The following is a 12,888-nucleotide window of genomic DNA, read 5'->3' as shown; positions in this document are numbered from 1 at the left end:
GTTGCAGGGGTCGAGACTCAGCTCCTGGCCCTGCCTCTTCACTGATCGCTACTAGGTCCTCTCTCTCTCTGCTTCCTGAGCTTTGTCATACCTCTTCTTAAAACTATGTATGATTCCTGCCTCCACTACATCACTTGCTAGGCTATTTCACTTCCTGACGACTCTATGACTGAAGAAATACTTCCTAACGTCCCTGTGACTCGTCTGAGTCTTCAGCTTCCAGTTGTGACCCCTTGTTTCTGTGTCCCCACTCTGGAACATCCTATCTCTGTCCACCTTGTCTATTCCCTGCAGTATCTTGTATGTCGTTATCATGTCTCCCCTGACCCTTCTGTCCTCCAGTGTTGTCAGTCCGATTTCCCTCAACCTTTCCTCATACAACATTCCCCTGAGCTCTGGGACTATCCTTGTTGCAAACCTTTGTACTTTCTCTAACTTCTTGACGTGCTTGACCAGGTATGGGTTCCAGACTGGTGCTGCATACTCCAGTATGGGTCTAACATACACAGTGTACAGTGTCTTTAACGATTCCTTATTAAGGTATCGGAACGCTATTCTCAGGTTTCCAGGCGCCCATAAGCTTCAGCAGTTACTTGGTTGATGTGTGCCTCCGGTGACGTGCTCGGTGTTATGGTCACCCCAAGGTTTTTCTCCCTGAGTGAGGTCTGTAGTCTTTATCCACTTAGCCTATACTCTGCCTGCGGTCTTCTTTGCCCCTCCCCAATCTTCATGACTTTGCATTTGGCAGGATTGAATTCGAGAAGCCAGTTTCTGGACCACATGTCCAGCCTGTCCATGTCTCTTTGCAGTCCTGCCTCATCCTCATCCGATTTAATTCTTCTCATCAATTTCACATCATCTGCGAATAGGGACACTTCAGAGTCTATTCCTTCCATCATGTCATTCGCATATATCAAAAATAGCACTGGTCCTCGAACTGACCCCTGTGGGACCCCGCTCGTCACAGGCGCCCACTGTGATACCTCTTCACGTGCAATGACTCGTTGCTGCTTCCCTGTTAGGTATTCCCTGATCTATTGCAGTGCCCTCCCTAATATATGCGCTTGATCCTCCAGCTTCTGCACTAATCTCTTGTGGGGAACTGTGTCAAAGGCCTTCCTGCAGTCTAGGAAAACACAATCAACCCACCCCTCTCTCTCGTGTCTTACTTCTGTTACCTTGTCATAAAACTCCATGAGGTTTGTGACACAGGATTTGCCTTCCATGAACCCATGCTGGTTTTCATTTATAATCTTGTTCCGTTCCAGGTGTTCCACCACTCTCCTCCTGATAATCTTCTCCATGACTTTGCACACAATACATGTCAGAGACACAGGTCTGTAGTTTAGTGCCTCATTTCTGTTTCCTTTCTTAAATATGGGGACTACATTTGCTGTCTTCCATTTCTCAGGTAGTTGCCCAGTTTCAAGGGATGTGTTGAAGATTGTGGTTAGTGGCACGCACAGCATCTCTGCTCCTTCTCTTGTGTGTGTTTGCTCACATAGTTGTAATCACCTAGTTGTGGTTGCATGGGTCGAGTCACAGTTGCTGGCCCCTCCCCTTTACTAGCCTCACTTAGGTCACTCTTCCTGCTCTGTGAGCCTTATCATACTTCTTTTTAAAGCTATGAAGGGATTCTGCCTCCACTACATCACTTCCTAACATCCCTGTGATTCATCTGAGTCTTCAACTTCCAACTATGACCCCTTGTTGCTGTGCCCCATCTCTGAAACATCCTGTCTCTATCCACATTGTCAATTCTTCTGTATTTTATGTGTCCTTATCATATCCCCCTTATCTCCCCTGTCCTCCAGTGTCATCAGGTCAATTTCCTTAACCTTTTCTCGTAGGACATTCCCCTTAGCTCCAGGACCAGTCTTGTTGCAAACCTTCGCACTTTCTCAAATTTCCTTACGTTCTTGGCTAGGTGTGGGTTTCAAAATGGTGCTGCATACTCCAATATAGGCCTAACATACACCGTGTACTGGGTCCTGAACGATTCCTTATTGAGATGTCGAAATGCTATTCTTAGGTTTGCTAGGCACCCGTATGCTGCAGAAGATATTTGGTTGATGTGCGCTTCAGGAGATGTGGCCAGTGTTATGCTCACCCCAAGATCCTTTTCCTTGAGTGAGGTTTGTATTCTCTGGCCCCTTAGACTGTACTCCATCTGAGGTCTTCTTTGCCCTTCCCAATCTTCATGACTTTGCAATTGGTGGGGTTGAACTCTAGGAGCCAATTCCTGGATCCTGCCTGCAGCCTGTCCAGATCCCTTTGTAGTTCTTCCTAGTCCTCGTCCAACTGAATTCTTCTCATCAACTTCACATCATCTGCAGACAGGGATACTTCTGAGTCTATTCCTTCCATCATGTCATTTACATATATCAGAAACAGCATCGGTCCTAGGACTGACACCTATGGAAGCCTGCTCATAACAGGTATCCGCTCTGACATCTCGTCATGTACCATGACTTGCTATAATGTTCCTGACAAGTATTCCCTCATCCATTGCAGTGCCTTCCCTATTATCCCTGCCTGGTTCTCTAGCTTTTGCACTACTCTCTTGTGTGGAACTGTCAAACACCTTCTTACAGTCCAAGAAAATGCAATCCACCCACCCCTCTCTCACCTGTCTTACTGCTGTCACCCTGTCATAGAAATCCAGTAGGTTTGTTACACAGGATTTCCTGTCTCTGAAGCCGTGCTGGTTGTGGTTGATAAGCTCATTCGTTTCTAGGTGTCCCATCACACTTCTGATAATCTTCTCTATGACTTTGTATACTATACATGTCAGTGACACTGGTCTGTAGTTTAATGCTTCATGTCTGTCTCCTTTTTAAAAAATTGGGACTACATTTGCTCTCTTCCATACCTGTTTCCAAAGATGTGTTGAAGATTTTCGTTAGTGGTATACACATCACCTCTGCTCCCTCTCTCAGGATCTATGGAGAGATGTTACCCGGCCCCATCACCTCTGAGGTATCTAGCTTGCTTAGCAGCCTCTTCACTTTTTCCTCGGTTGTATGTATTGTGTCCAGCACTTAACACAATACATACAATCTTATTTCTGGAGTCCGTTCTGTCTCCTCAGGGAACACTTCTTTGAAACTCATGTTGAGCTCCTCACATACTTCACGGTCATTTCTAGTGATCTAACCTCCTTCCTTCCTCAGCCTGATTACCTGTTCCTTGACTGTTGTTTTCCTCCTGATGTGGCTGTACAACAGTGTGTGTGTGTGTGTATGTTTGTGTGTGTTCATCAAAAGATCCACTGTAAAGGAAGACATAGGAGGTCAGATAATTTCGTTACATGAAAAAGCCTTCTGAGGTTTGCTAATCTGGTACAAGATTATCATTGTCATGACTTGAAGTAACTTCACATCAATGAGCTTTAACCTAACTTCCTTTGACTTGGCAGAGAATTATAGGGTCGATATTTTCTTTTCCTTCAGACAGATTGAAGTTGTAATTCGACGCTATGAGCAAAAATTTCACAGTTATGTATTTGATGTATTTATAATATACGACGGCTACACTGTAGTTACTGAAACTTACATGTTGAGGTAGTCATATATAAGAGAACATGTTGAGGTAGTCACATATAAGAGAACATGTTGAGGTAGTCACATATAAGAGAACATGTTGAGGTAGTCACATATAAGAGAACATGTTGAGGTAGTCACATATAAGAGAACATGTTGAGGTAGTCACATATAAGAGAACATGTTGAGGTAGTCACATATAAGAGAACATGTTGAGGTAGTCACATATAAGAGAACATGTTGAGGTAGTCATATATAAGAGAGAACAGAGCATCTCTGTCATTGGGTATTTTAATTAAACATATTTTTCAGTGTAATTTCTAATTTCTACCCCTTAATATTTCATTTCTAATTTATGTGGCATCCCTTCTCTCTCTCTCTCTCTCTCTCTCTCTCTCTCAGCTCTCTAAGAGCTCTTTCCTAGGTCCGTCTCTCTCTCTCTATCATGGTACACTAGGTACTCACCCTGAGCGCTCCTGCCTCCAGTACAACCAGGCAGTAGTCAGTGTTGCCAGCAGCCAACAGTAGGAGCGCGTCTGCACGATGCGTTTTAAGGCGCAGTGAGATCTCCGTGGCGCTGCGAGCTTCCTGCAGGGGCAGCGACACGTAGGAGGCGCCGAAGAAGGAGGCTGCAGAGAACCAAAGAACGGTGTTAGCAAACAGTGAGCTGAGAGTATCGCAGAAGGGATAAAAGTGTTAACAATAAATCATGAAAGGAGACATGCCAATTTTTCGTTGTCTTTATGTCTAATGTATCAAAGCCTGGCTAGTCACCTGGCTTTCCTAGTGCCTTTTTTTTGGTAATTTTATGGTCCTAATATTCAGGCACAATATGGGTTCGTGTTAATTTATTTAGGAAAAATTTTAGCGTCTTCTTCCCAAAATGCAAACTGGACCATGCTAGAGGTTCTGATCCCCGGTAGTCTTGTCTGGACACCAGTTCAAGGCTGACAGACCGGCAACGTACAGTACGGAATTCAGTACGGTACAATATTTAAAGTACCGTACAGTATTTTCCTTATGGTACGGTACGGCACTTTCATGTACGAAAAACAAGAAATACCGTACAGTACAGAACTTGCAGCCTTGACAATGTAGCGAAATTCGCCTCCGGATTGCAGAAATTGGTGATACTTTTGAGTACCTGGTGATAGAGGATAGAACATTAAGTGTGACACAAGGCAAAACCTGGTGAAACCTGGTGACGTTCCCTCACCAAATGTCGGGAAGGAACATGAGGATATATTCAAGCGGTGCAGTACTTGGACCAGACCTCAATTTTTGAGATTTTAATACCAAAATAAGGACTGGATGTCACAGAGATTTTTAGTAAGATCGATCCTTCAGTTGTATGTAGTCATATTATGGAGACTTCAGAATCCCTCTAGACGCATGTTGCGAGGCAACCTTTATAAACAATACCTTGTCGGCAGATCTTGAGTATATCAGTTTTGGGGCTATAATTAATTAATGGTTGAGCCTACAAAAATTTATCACTTATTAAAATTTCTTTAAAATGACGTAGTTTATAATTGCTTTGGAAAATACATATGTTAAAGTATTTTCAGTAATATTCCAGAAAGCAGATTTTTGGTAGTATTTCAAGTCCATATAACTCACTATAATTTTGACTAATTAAAAGAAATGACTGAAATTTGCCCGTTAACATACAGTCAGACACTCTTTTGGTCCATTATCGTTCTTTATACGACACCGTTAAGTCTTATTTATAACCAATTTAAATATCTTTGAACAGAGAATCAAAATATATTTGGGTCGTAAATGTCCTAGACATAATAATGAATTTCAAACTTCCTGTAATTGATATGTAGAAATATATAATAAGTAAAATACTATAAAAAGAACGGTCATTTTTGTTATTATTTTCAGTAACAGTTTGTCGCGAATTAATCAAATAATTATTCTTGTTGTGAGTTCATTTTAACCCGATTCAGTCTGAATCAGGTTAAACTGAACTCACAACAAGAACAGTACACAAAACATAGACAGGTCCTCTCATAGAGTGAGAGTATCACGTAAATTTAAAAAATCTAGATATGATTGTGTCGGATAATCAGATGTTTAGAAAAACACAATAGGGGAAATAAAACTTTAAACTGAAAAAAATGATATGTAAGCTGGCAACGCCGTCTGAGATCCGGTTGTTGACTCTTAATTCCTTCTCTTGTAGCATTCTTCTCTAGTCCCATTCTTCTCTAGCCCCACCCTTCTCTAGTCCCATCCCTCTCTAGTCCCATCCTTCTCTAGTCCCATCCTTCTCTAGTCCCATCATTCTCTAGTCCCATCCTTCTCTAGTCCCATCCTTCTCTAGTCCCATCCTTCTCTACTCCCATATTTCTCTACTCCCATCCTTCTCTACTCCCATTCTTCTCTAGTCCCATCCTTCTCTAGTCCCATCCTTCTCTAGTCCCATCCTTCTCTAGTTCCATCCTTCTCTTCCTTCATCCTTCTCTAGTCCCATCCTTCCCTACTTTCATCCTTCTCTACTTCCATCCTTCTCTACTTCCATCCTTCCCTAGTCCCATCCTTCCATTGTGATGTAGTTCAGCTGGGCTTGTGAGGTCTCAACGGAGATCTAATTATATGGCCACCTTGCCTTGGCAAGTGGCTAAGCAGCCACGCCTTTTCGGCTTAAGTCTCAGCTCCTTTGTTCGTCACTGGCGTCAGATCTCGGCGTCAGGTCGTACACGTGGTGCACACCTCATTGTGGAGGGTGCTTGGACCACCATATAAGCCCAAGGAAGAGCATGATTGGGGGACTTCGAGCGGAGCTGCTGCTGTGTGCAGAGCTCTCAGCAGGGAGAGTCAAGCAGAGCTGTGGCGTGGGGCAGAGCTCTGATCTGACAGAGCTCTCTGTTGGAGACATTGGGCAGAGTACTGGCTTGGAGCAGTACTTGTGCTGTATATGTCTTGGGACCTGTGGGTTAGTTCCTGTGGTGAACTGTCCTCTGAACTATATTGTAAGTTATATTCATTTTGGTCAAGTTGATTGTATTCCCTGTCTCACTGCTTATGTGTACCGCCCCATTTATCTAAACACAATAATGTTCTCCTGTTCCCAAATATATTATTGTACAAAGACTTAATTATAAACTGTGTTTGAGTAGAATAGTAACATTCACTGTCCCCGTTATTTGCTCTTTTATTCATTATTTTATTTCAAGTAGTGAGAGGGTGAGTAGTGTGGTGAGTAGTGTGGTGAGTAGTGTGGTGGGTAGAGTAATGAGAGGTGAAGATGTAGTCAACAGTGGCCTCACATTACCTACCTCCGCTAATCATCTCTCCTACCACCTCGCCTGCCTATCCCCTGCCTACATAACCCCTTACTCCCATATTCCCCGATTATTAATTACATTTCAAATCCCACCGCTGCCACCATGTCACCATGTCCTATCCTTCTCTAGTCCCATCCTTCTTTAGTCCCATCCTTATCCAGTCCCATCCTTCTCTAGTCCCATCCTTCTCTAGTCCCATCTTTCTCTAGTCCCATCCTTTTCTAGTCCCATCCTTATCCAGTCCCATCCTTCTCTAGTCCAATTCTTCTCTAGTCCCATCCTTCTCTAGTCCCATCCTTTTCTAGTCCCATCCTTATCCAGTCCCATCCTTCTCTAGTCCAATTCTTCTCTAGTCCCATCCTTCTCTAGTCCCATCCTTTTCTAGTCACACCCTTATCCAGTCCCATCCTTCTCTAGTCCCATCCTTCTCTAGTCCAATTCTTCTCTAGTCCCATCCTTCTCTAGTCCAATTCTTCTCTAGTCCCATCCTTCTCTACTTTCATCCTTCTCTACTTTCCCCCTTTTATACATCCATCCTTTTAGCATGTTATTATATATAATCAGATGTATAGTGTTACATCCTGCAGTGTTACCTAGCCAGGTGTATAGTGTTACATCCTGCAGTGTTACCCAGCCAGGTGTATAGTGTTACATCCTGCAGTGTTACCCAGCCATGTGTATAGTGTTACATCCTGCAGTGTTACCCAGCCAGGTTTACAGTGTTACATCCTGCAGTTATATAGCCAGGTGTACAGTGTTACATCCTGCAGTTATATAGCCAGGTGTATAGTGTTACATCCTGCAGTTATATAGCCAGGTGTACAGTGTTACATCCTGCAGTGTTACCCAGCCAGGTTTACAGTGTTACATCCTGCAGTTATATAGCCAGGTGTACAGTGTTACATCCTGCAGTTATATAGCCAGGTGTATAGTGTTACAGCCGCAGTTTACATTTCTGTAGGTTTCATATTCTTTGAGTAGGAGCCCAAAACTGAATGCTGTGTTTGCATATTGGATCCCTTTCATTTTTTTTTTGGGGGGGGCTTGCTTTAAGCTCCTCTGCCTTTCCTGTACTCTGCTTAATTCTGAGAAATTTTGTGATTCTTCGTCTTTGCCTGTATAGAGATCATCTCTCTGTTTCTAGATTACATCTTCTTTTCTTTTCCTTAGTGGTTTGTGCCTTTACGACATACTACTAATATGATGGAAATGATCCTCTCTATGCATTAGTTCTGATCCGTTTTATTTAACATATCTTACCAGTATGTTTCATGATTTATTTGAGCCCAGTCAATAACACCCTCATGGCTATTTGTTTTGCTGCTCATGTGATGTGGGTTTGATAACGTGGATGGGGTAAAAATACTCACGTAGGCTGGTAGTACATATAATATATAACGGAAAGTATGGGAAGCGCCAACAGCCGACCTGCCTCTCTCTGCTTCCTATCTCAGACTGACTCACCAGTGCCTAGCAGGTAAGGCATTCAAAAATATGCTATGGTCAGCAGCAACATGAATAACAGTCAGTGATTCACACAGACGGTTGGTAGTGAGTCATCTACTGGTAACTGGTTACTAGGAACTGGTACTACTACTGAGAGCTCGCCTGCCTCTCTCTGCTCCCTATCTTAGACTGACTCACCAGTGCCTACGGGTGAGCGGTCTTTGAAAACATGCTATGGTCAGCAGCAATGTGAATAACAGTGATTCACACAGACGGTTGGTAGTGAGTCATCTACTGGTACACTGGTTACTGGTAACTGGTTACTAGGAACTGGTACTACTACTGAGAATCGAACCCACATGACACTCAGACCCCATCTGCATGAAGGTCTGAACTTCGACTAGGCTGTGGTCTGAATTCACAGTTCGTGAATATGAAGAAAGCGTATTTTCTAGTCTTGTCGGTTCTACTATTCACGGGTTAAAGGTGAATCTATAACAGACAGAGAATTAATAGATCATTTGTGTGAGACTGTTCATCTAAGCTGGGTCCTTTAATTCTCTCTGGTATTACAATATTTGCAACTCTCTCTTCCGTTTTAGATATCTTGAGCTGAAGTTAACAAGCAACGCGATGTTTGAGGCCGAGACTAAGAGATAATCCAGCCAAGACTATTCTCAAAATTTGACTTCAAGTTGCTGGGAAGTTGCATCTGGTGCTTTATAATCAAGTGCAATAAATAAATTTATGTTTTCAGTTTTTACCACCAAGACTTTTACTACATCACTTGTGCTGTTAAGTAACTCATTACAGCCATATCCTGGGAACCAGGATGTAAACATTGTTAATATAATTACTCTAGTGACATTTCTTGCATCTGTCTCGGTCTGGTGTGCTGTGCCAAACGATTCCTGGTCTTGTTGCAAATTTTTGCAAGGTCAGTTAACCAAGACATGAATAACTTATTGTTTGCAATAGGGATGCTAGCCAGTGTCTCTGTGATAGAAGATAGAATGATGGAGTAACTTACATGGCATTCCTTCTATCTCTCCCAGATACACCATAACACTTTAATTAAATATTAGTTCTGCATGCCTGTCACGATAAATATCGAAGATATTCCGTTTGCCCTCTCCAACGCTGATTTTGGTTAGTTTCTGTAGGGGTTAATGGAGTGTTTCAGGGTGGTGATATGAGTGGTGGGCGAGTAGTTGGTGGGTTAGTGTGGTGGGTGAGTAGTTGGTGGGTTAGCGTGGTGGGTGAGTAGTTGGCGGGTTAGCGTGGTGGGTGAGTAGTGACATGCCAGGGAGGGTGAATATGATACTGTGGTGGCACCACAATCGCTCAATCAAGAGTTTGCTCCCTTTCCACTTAGTCAACGCTGTTACCATCGCAGTTTTCGCTAGTGTTTGGCTGGCACTTCAGCCAGTGGTACTGGACCGGATCGGTAATGCTGGTAACGTATGATGTAAGGCGCTATGTTGGAGAGGAAACGAGCACTATCTGTTCCTTCTCAGTGCTATATTAGCAGACAACTTTTGTGTTAAAAATACTAATATTAGCAAAATTATTCACTTCCAGTAAGGGCGTCCAAGGAGCAATAAGTGTAAGAAATGTAACTCACAGTGGCTAATTTATGATGTTTGGCATCTTAGCCATCACTAGTGATGCTATTCTATATATATATATATATATATATATATATATATATATATATATATATATATATATATATATATATATATATATATATATATATATATATATATATATATATATATATTATTGTACCCACGAACGAGTGATATGGATCAATAACAACACTGTGACTAGCCAAGGAGTAGAACCCATGCTGCTTTGGCCCGCCTCATGGTGAGCGAAAACTCATGACCCTTCAGTCCAAGGGCCAAAGCAGAATGGGTTCAACTCCTTGGCTAGTCGCAGTGTTGTTACTGATCAATACCATTCGTTCGTGGGTACAATAATATAATATACTGCTCGTTGGGCTAGAACACCAAACAGGGAGTAGAATGAAATTAGAGGCGTCCACACCACCGTGAGTCCTTGTAAGGCCGGTACAACATCTAGCTTTTCTTTATGCGCCATTCTTATGGATTATGGAGATATATAAAGATTCTTCCAATGGGCACTGAAGAATAACATGATATTTCAGCTCGTTAGTTACGGGAAAAGTGAAGAAATCAAAAGGGACACTGTATATAAAATGATCCCTAAATAGAGCGAGAAGAATGTGTTTGAGTTAGTTTGGGTCTGATCATGGATCGGGTGGCGGGGTCGTTGACCCCCGGAACACCTTCCAGGAAGATTAATATGGTGTAATACCGACAGGATGTTAGCTAAGACACATATGCAACAGTTAGCTATCTTTATTTCGAAACGTATCGCCTACACAGTAGGCTTCTTCAATTACTTCTATTTTACATTGTTTCAAACTATGGAACAAATACTGTTCTCCAGGCTGAGGGACTGACCACCTCAAAACTACGTTTTCAATGGTGATGGACTGATTACATCGTTTTTACAGCTCTTCTGCTTCTACCAATTTTTCTGTACTCGACTGAAGAAGCCTACTGTGTAGGCGAAACGTTTCAGAATAAAGATACCTAACTGTTGCATATGTGTCTTAGCTAACATCCTTCTAGGAAGACTCCAGGTATGTCACATCTTCTGAATACCCTCTTCTTATTTGTTTCAAGTCTTTCTTGCTAATATTTACCAGCATTAGAAACTCATGCTGCACTTTGCACTGTTCCTTTCGCATACATTGACGTGGAGGGGACTGGGGTTATGCAATTCAGGGATTCCTTTCTCGGTTCGCGCAGCGACCGTAATTCACCAAGATGTTTCAAATATATTCTCTCATCAGCAACTTTCCCACTGCTTCCAGTAAGTGAAGATTTATACACTAAGTATACTGTCAGTCAGTATACTGTCAGTCAGTATACTGTCAGTCAGTATACTGTCAGTAAGTATACTGTCAGTCAGTATACTGTCAGTCAGTATACTGTCAGTAAGTATACTGTCAGTCAGTATACTGTCAGTAAGTATACTGTCAGTAAGTGCAGACTCCCGAGCCATAATATGTCAGCGAATGGTAGACGTTGACAGGTATTTTCATCGCACTTATTATTCACCCCAGGACGACGGTGCGTCCACTATCTCCCGCTCTTCATTTCTTAAACTTATGAATCTGTTAAATTCTGGCGGTCCCGGAAATAGACAGTGAGCTGAGAGCGGTAAACAGAAATGGTAACATTCATTCCCACGACGCAGGTCATTTTATACGCAGCGAGAAGAAATTCAAAAGTTTTTGAACGATTTTTTTCAAGTCTGAGCAAAACGACTTTCACCTTTGCAACATGTGTATCTGAAGGCAGTTTATTGCATTTTTTCTTTTAAATTAGATCTATGTTACTAATTCAATATGTTACTAAATATTAACAACATTTATATAACGCTAAATGTTTGGTAGCAGTGATCGTAACCCACTAAGTGGTTATAATTATGATTAGTATATTCTGAATCAGTGTACCTGACACTGCTGACACTATATTGTCAACTATGTGTACCTGATACTGCTGACACTATATTGTCAACAGTGTGTACCTGACACTGCTGACACTATATTGTCAACAGTGTGTACCTGACACTGATGACACTATATTGTCAACAGTGTGTACCTGACACTGATGACACTATATTGTCAACAGTGAGTACCTGACACTGCTGACACTATATTGTCAACAGTGTGTACCTGACACTGCTGACACTATATTGTCAACAGTGAGTACCTGACACTGATGACACTATATTGTCAACAGTGAGTACCTGACACTGCTGACACTATATTGTCAACAGTGTGTACCTGACACTGATGACACTATATTGTCAACAGTGTGTACCTGACACTGATGACACTATATTGTCAACAGTGTGTACCTGACACTGATGACACTATATTGTCAACAGTGTGTACCTGACACTGCTGACACTATATTGTCAACAGTGAGTACCTGACACTGCTGACACTATATTGTCAACAGTGTGTACCTGACACTGATGACACTATATTGTCAACAGTGTGTACCTGACACTGATGACACTATATTGTCAACAGTGTGTACCTGACACTGATGACACTATATTGTCAACAGTGAGTACCTGACACTGATGACACTATATTGTCAACAGTGTGTACCTGACACTGATGACACTATATTGTCAACAATGTGTACCTGACACTGCTGACACTATATTGTCAACAATGTGTACCTGATACTGCTGACACTATATTGTCAACAGTGTGTACCTGACACTGCTGACACTATATTGTCAACAATGTGTACCTGATACTGCTGACACTATATTGTCAACAGTGTGTACCTGACACTGCTGACACTATATTGTCAACAGTGTGTACCTGACACTGCTGACACTATATTGTCAACAGTGTGTACCTGACACCACTGCTGACACTATATTGTCAACAATGTGTACCTGACACTGATGACACTATATTGTCAACAATGTGTACCTGACACTGCTGACACTATATTGTTAACAATGTGTACCTGACACTGATG

General features: G+C 42.1%; 1 protein-coding gene across 1 annotated transcript in view; it reads right to left on the bottom strand.

Moving 5' to 3' along the window:
• Positions 1 to 12,888, bottom strand: part of LOC128690996 (chondroitin sulfate proteoglycan 4) — a 380,847-nt gene that overhangs the window by 327,834 nt on the left and 40,125 nt on the right. Inside the window, exon 7 of the mRNA XM_070089260.1 lies at positions 4,008 to 4,171. Coding sequence (XP_069945361.1) covers positions 4,008 to 4,171 — 164 coding nt within the window. The remainder of the gene's footprint in view (positions 1 to 4,007; positions 4,172 to 12,888) is intronic.

The sequence above is a fragment of the Cherax quadricarinatus genome, chromosome 27 (genome assembly GCF_038502225.1).
Source record: "Cherax quadricarinatus isolate ZL_2023a chromosome 27, ASM3850222v1, whole genome shotgun sequence".
Classification (NCBI taxonomy): Eukaryota; Metazoa; Arthropoda; class Malacostraca; order Decapoda; family Parastacidae; genus Cherax; species Cherax quadricarinatus.
The sequence above is the reverse complement of the archived record's forward strand: the minus strand, read 5'-3'. Positions and strand labels throughout refer to the sequence as shown.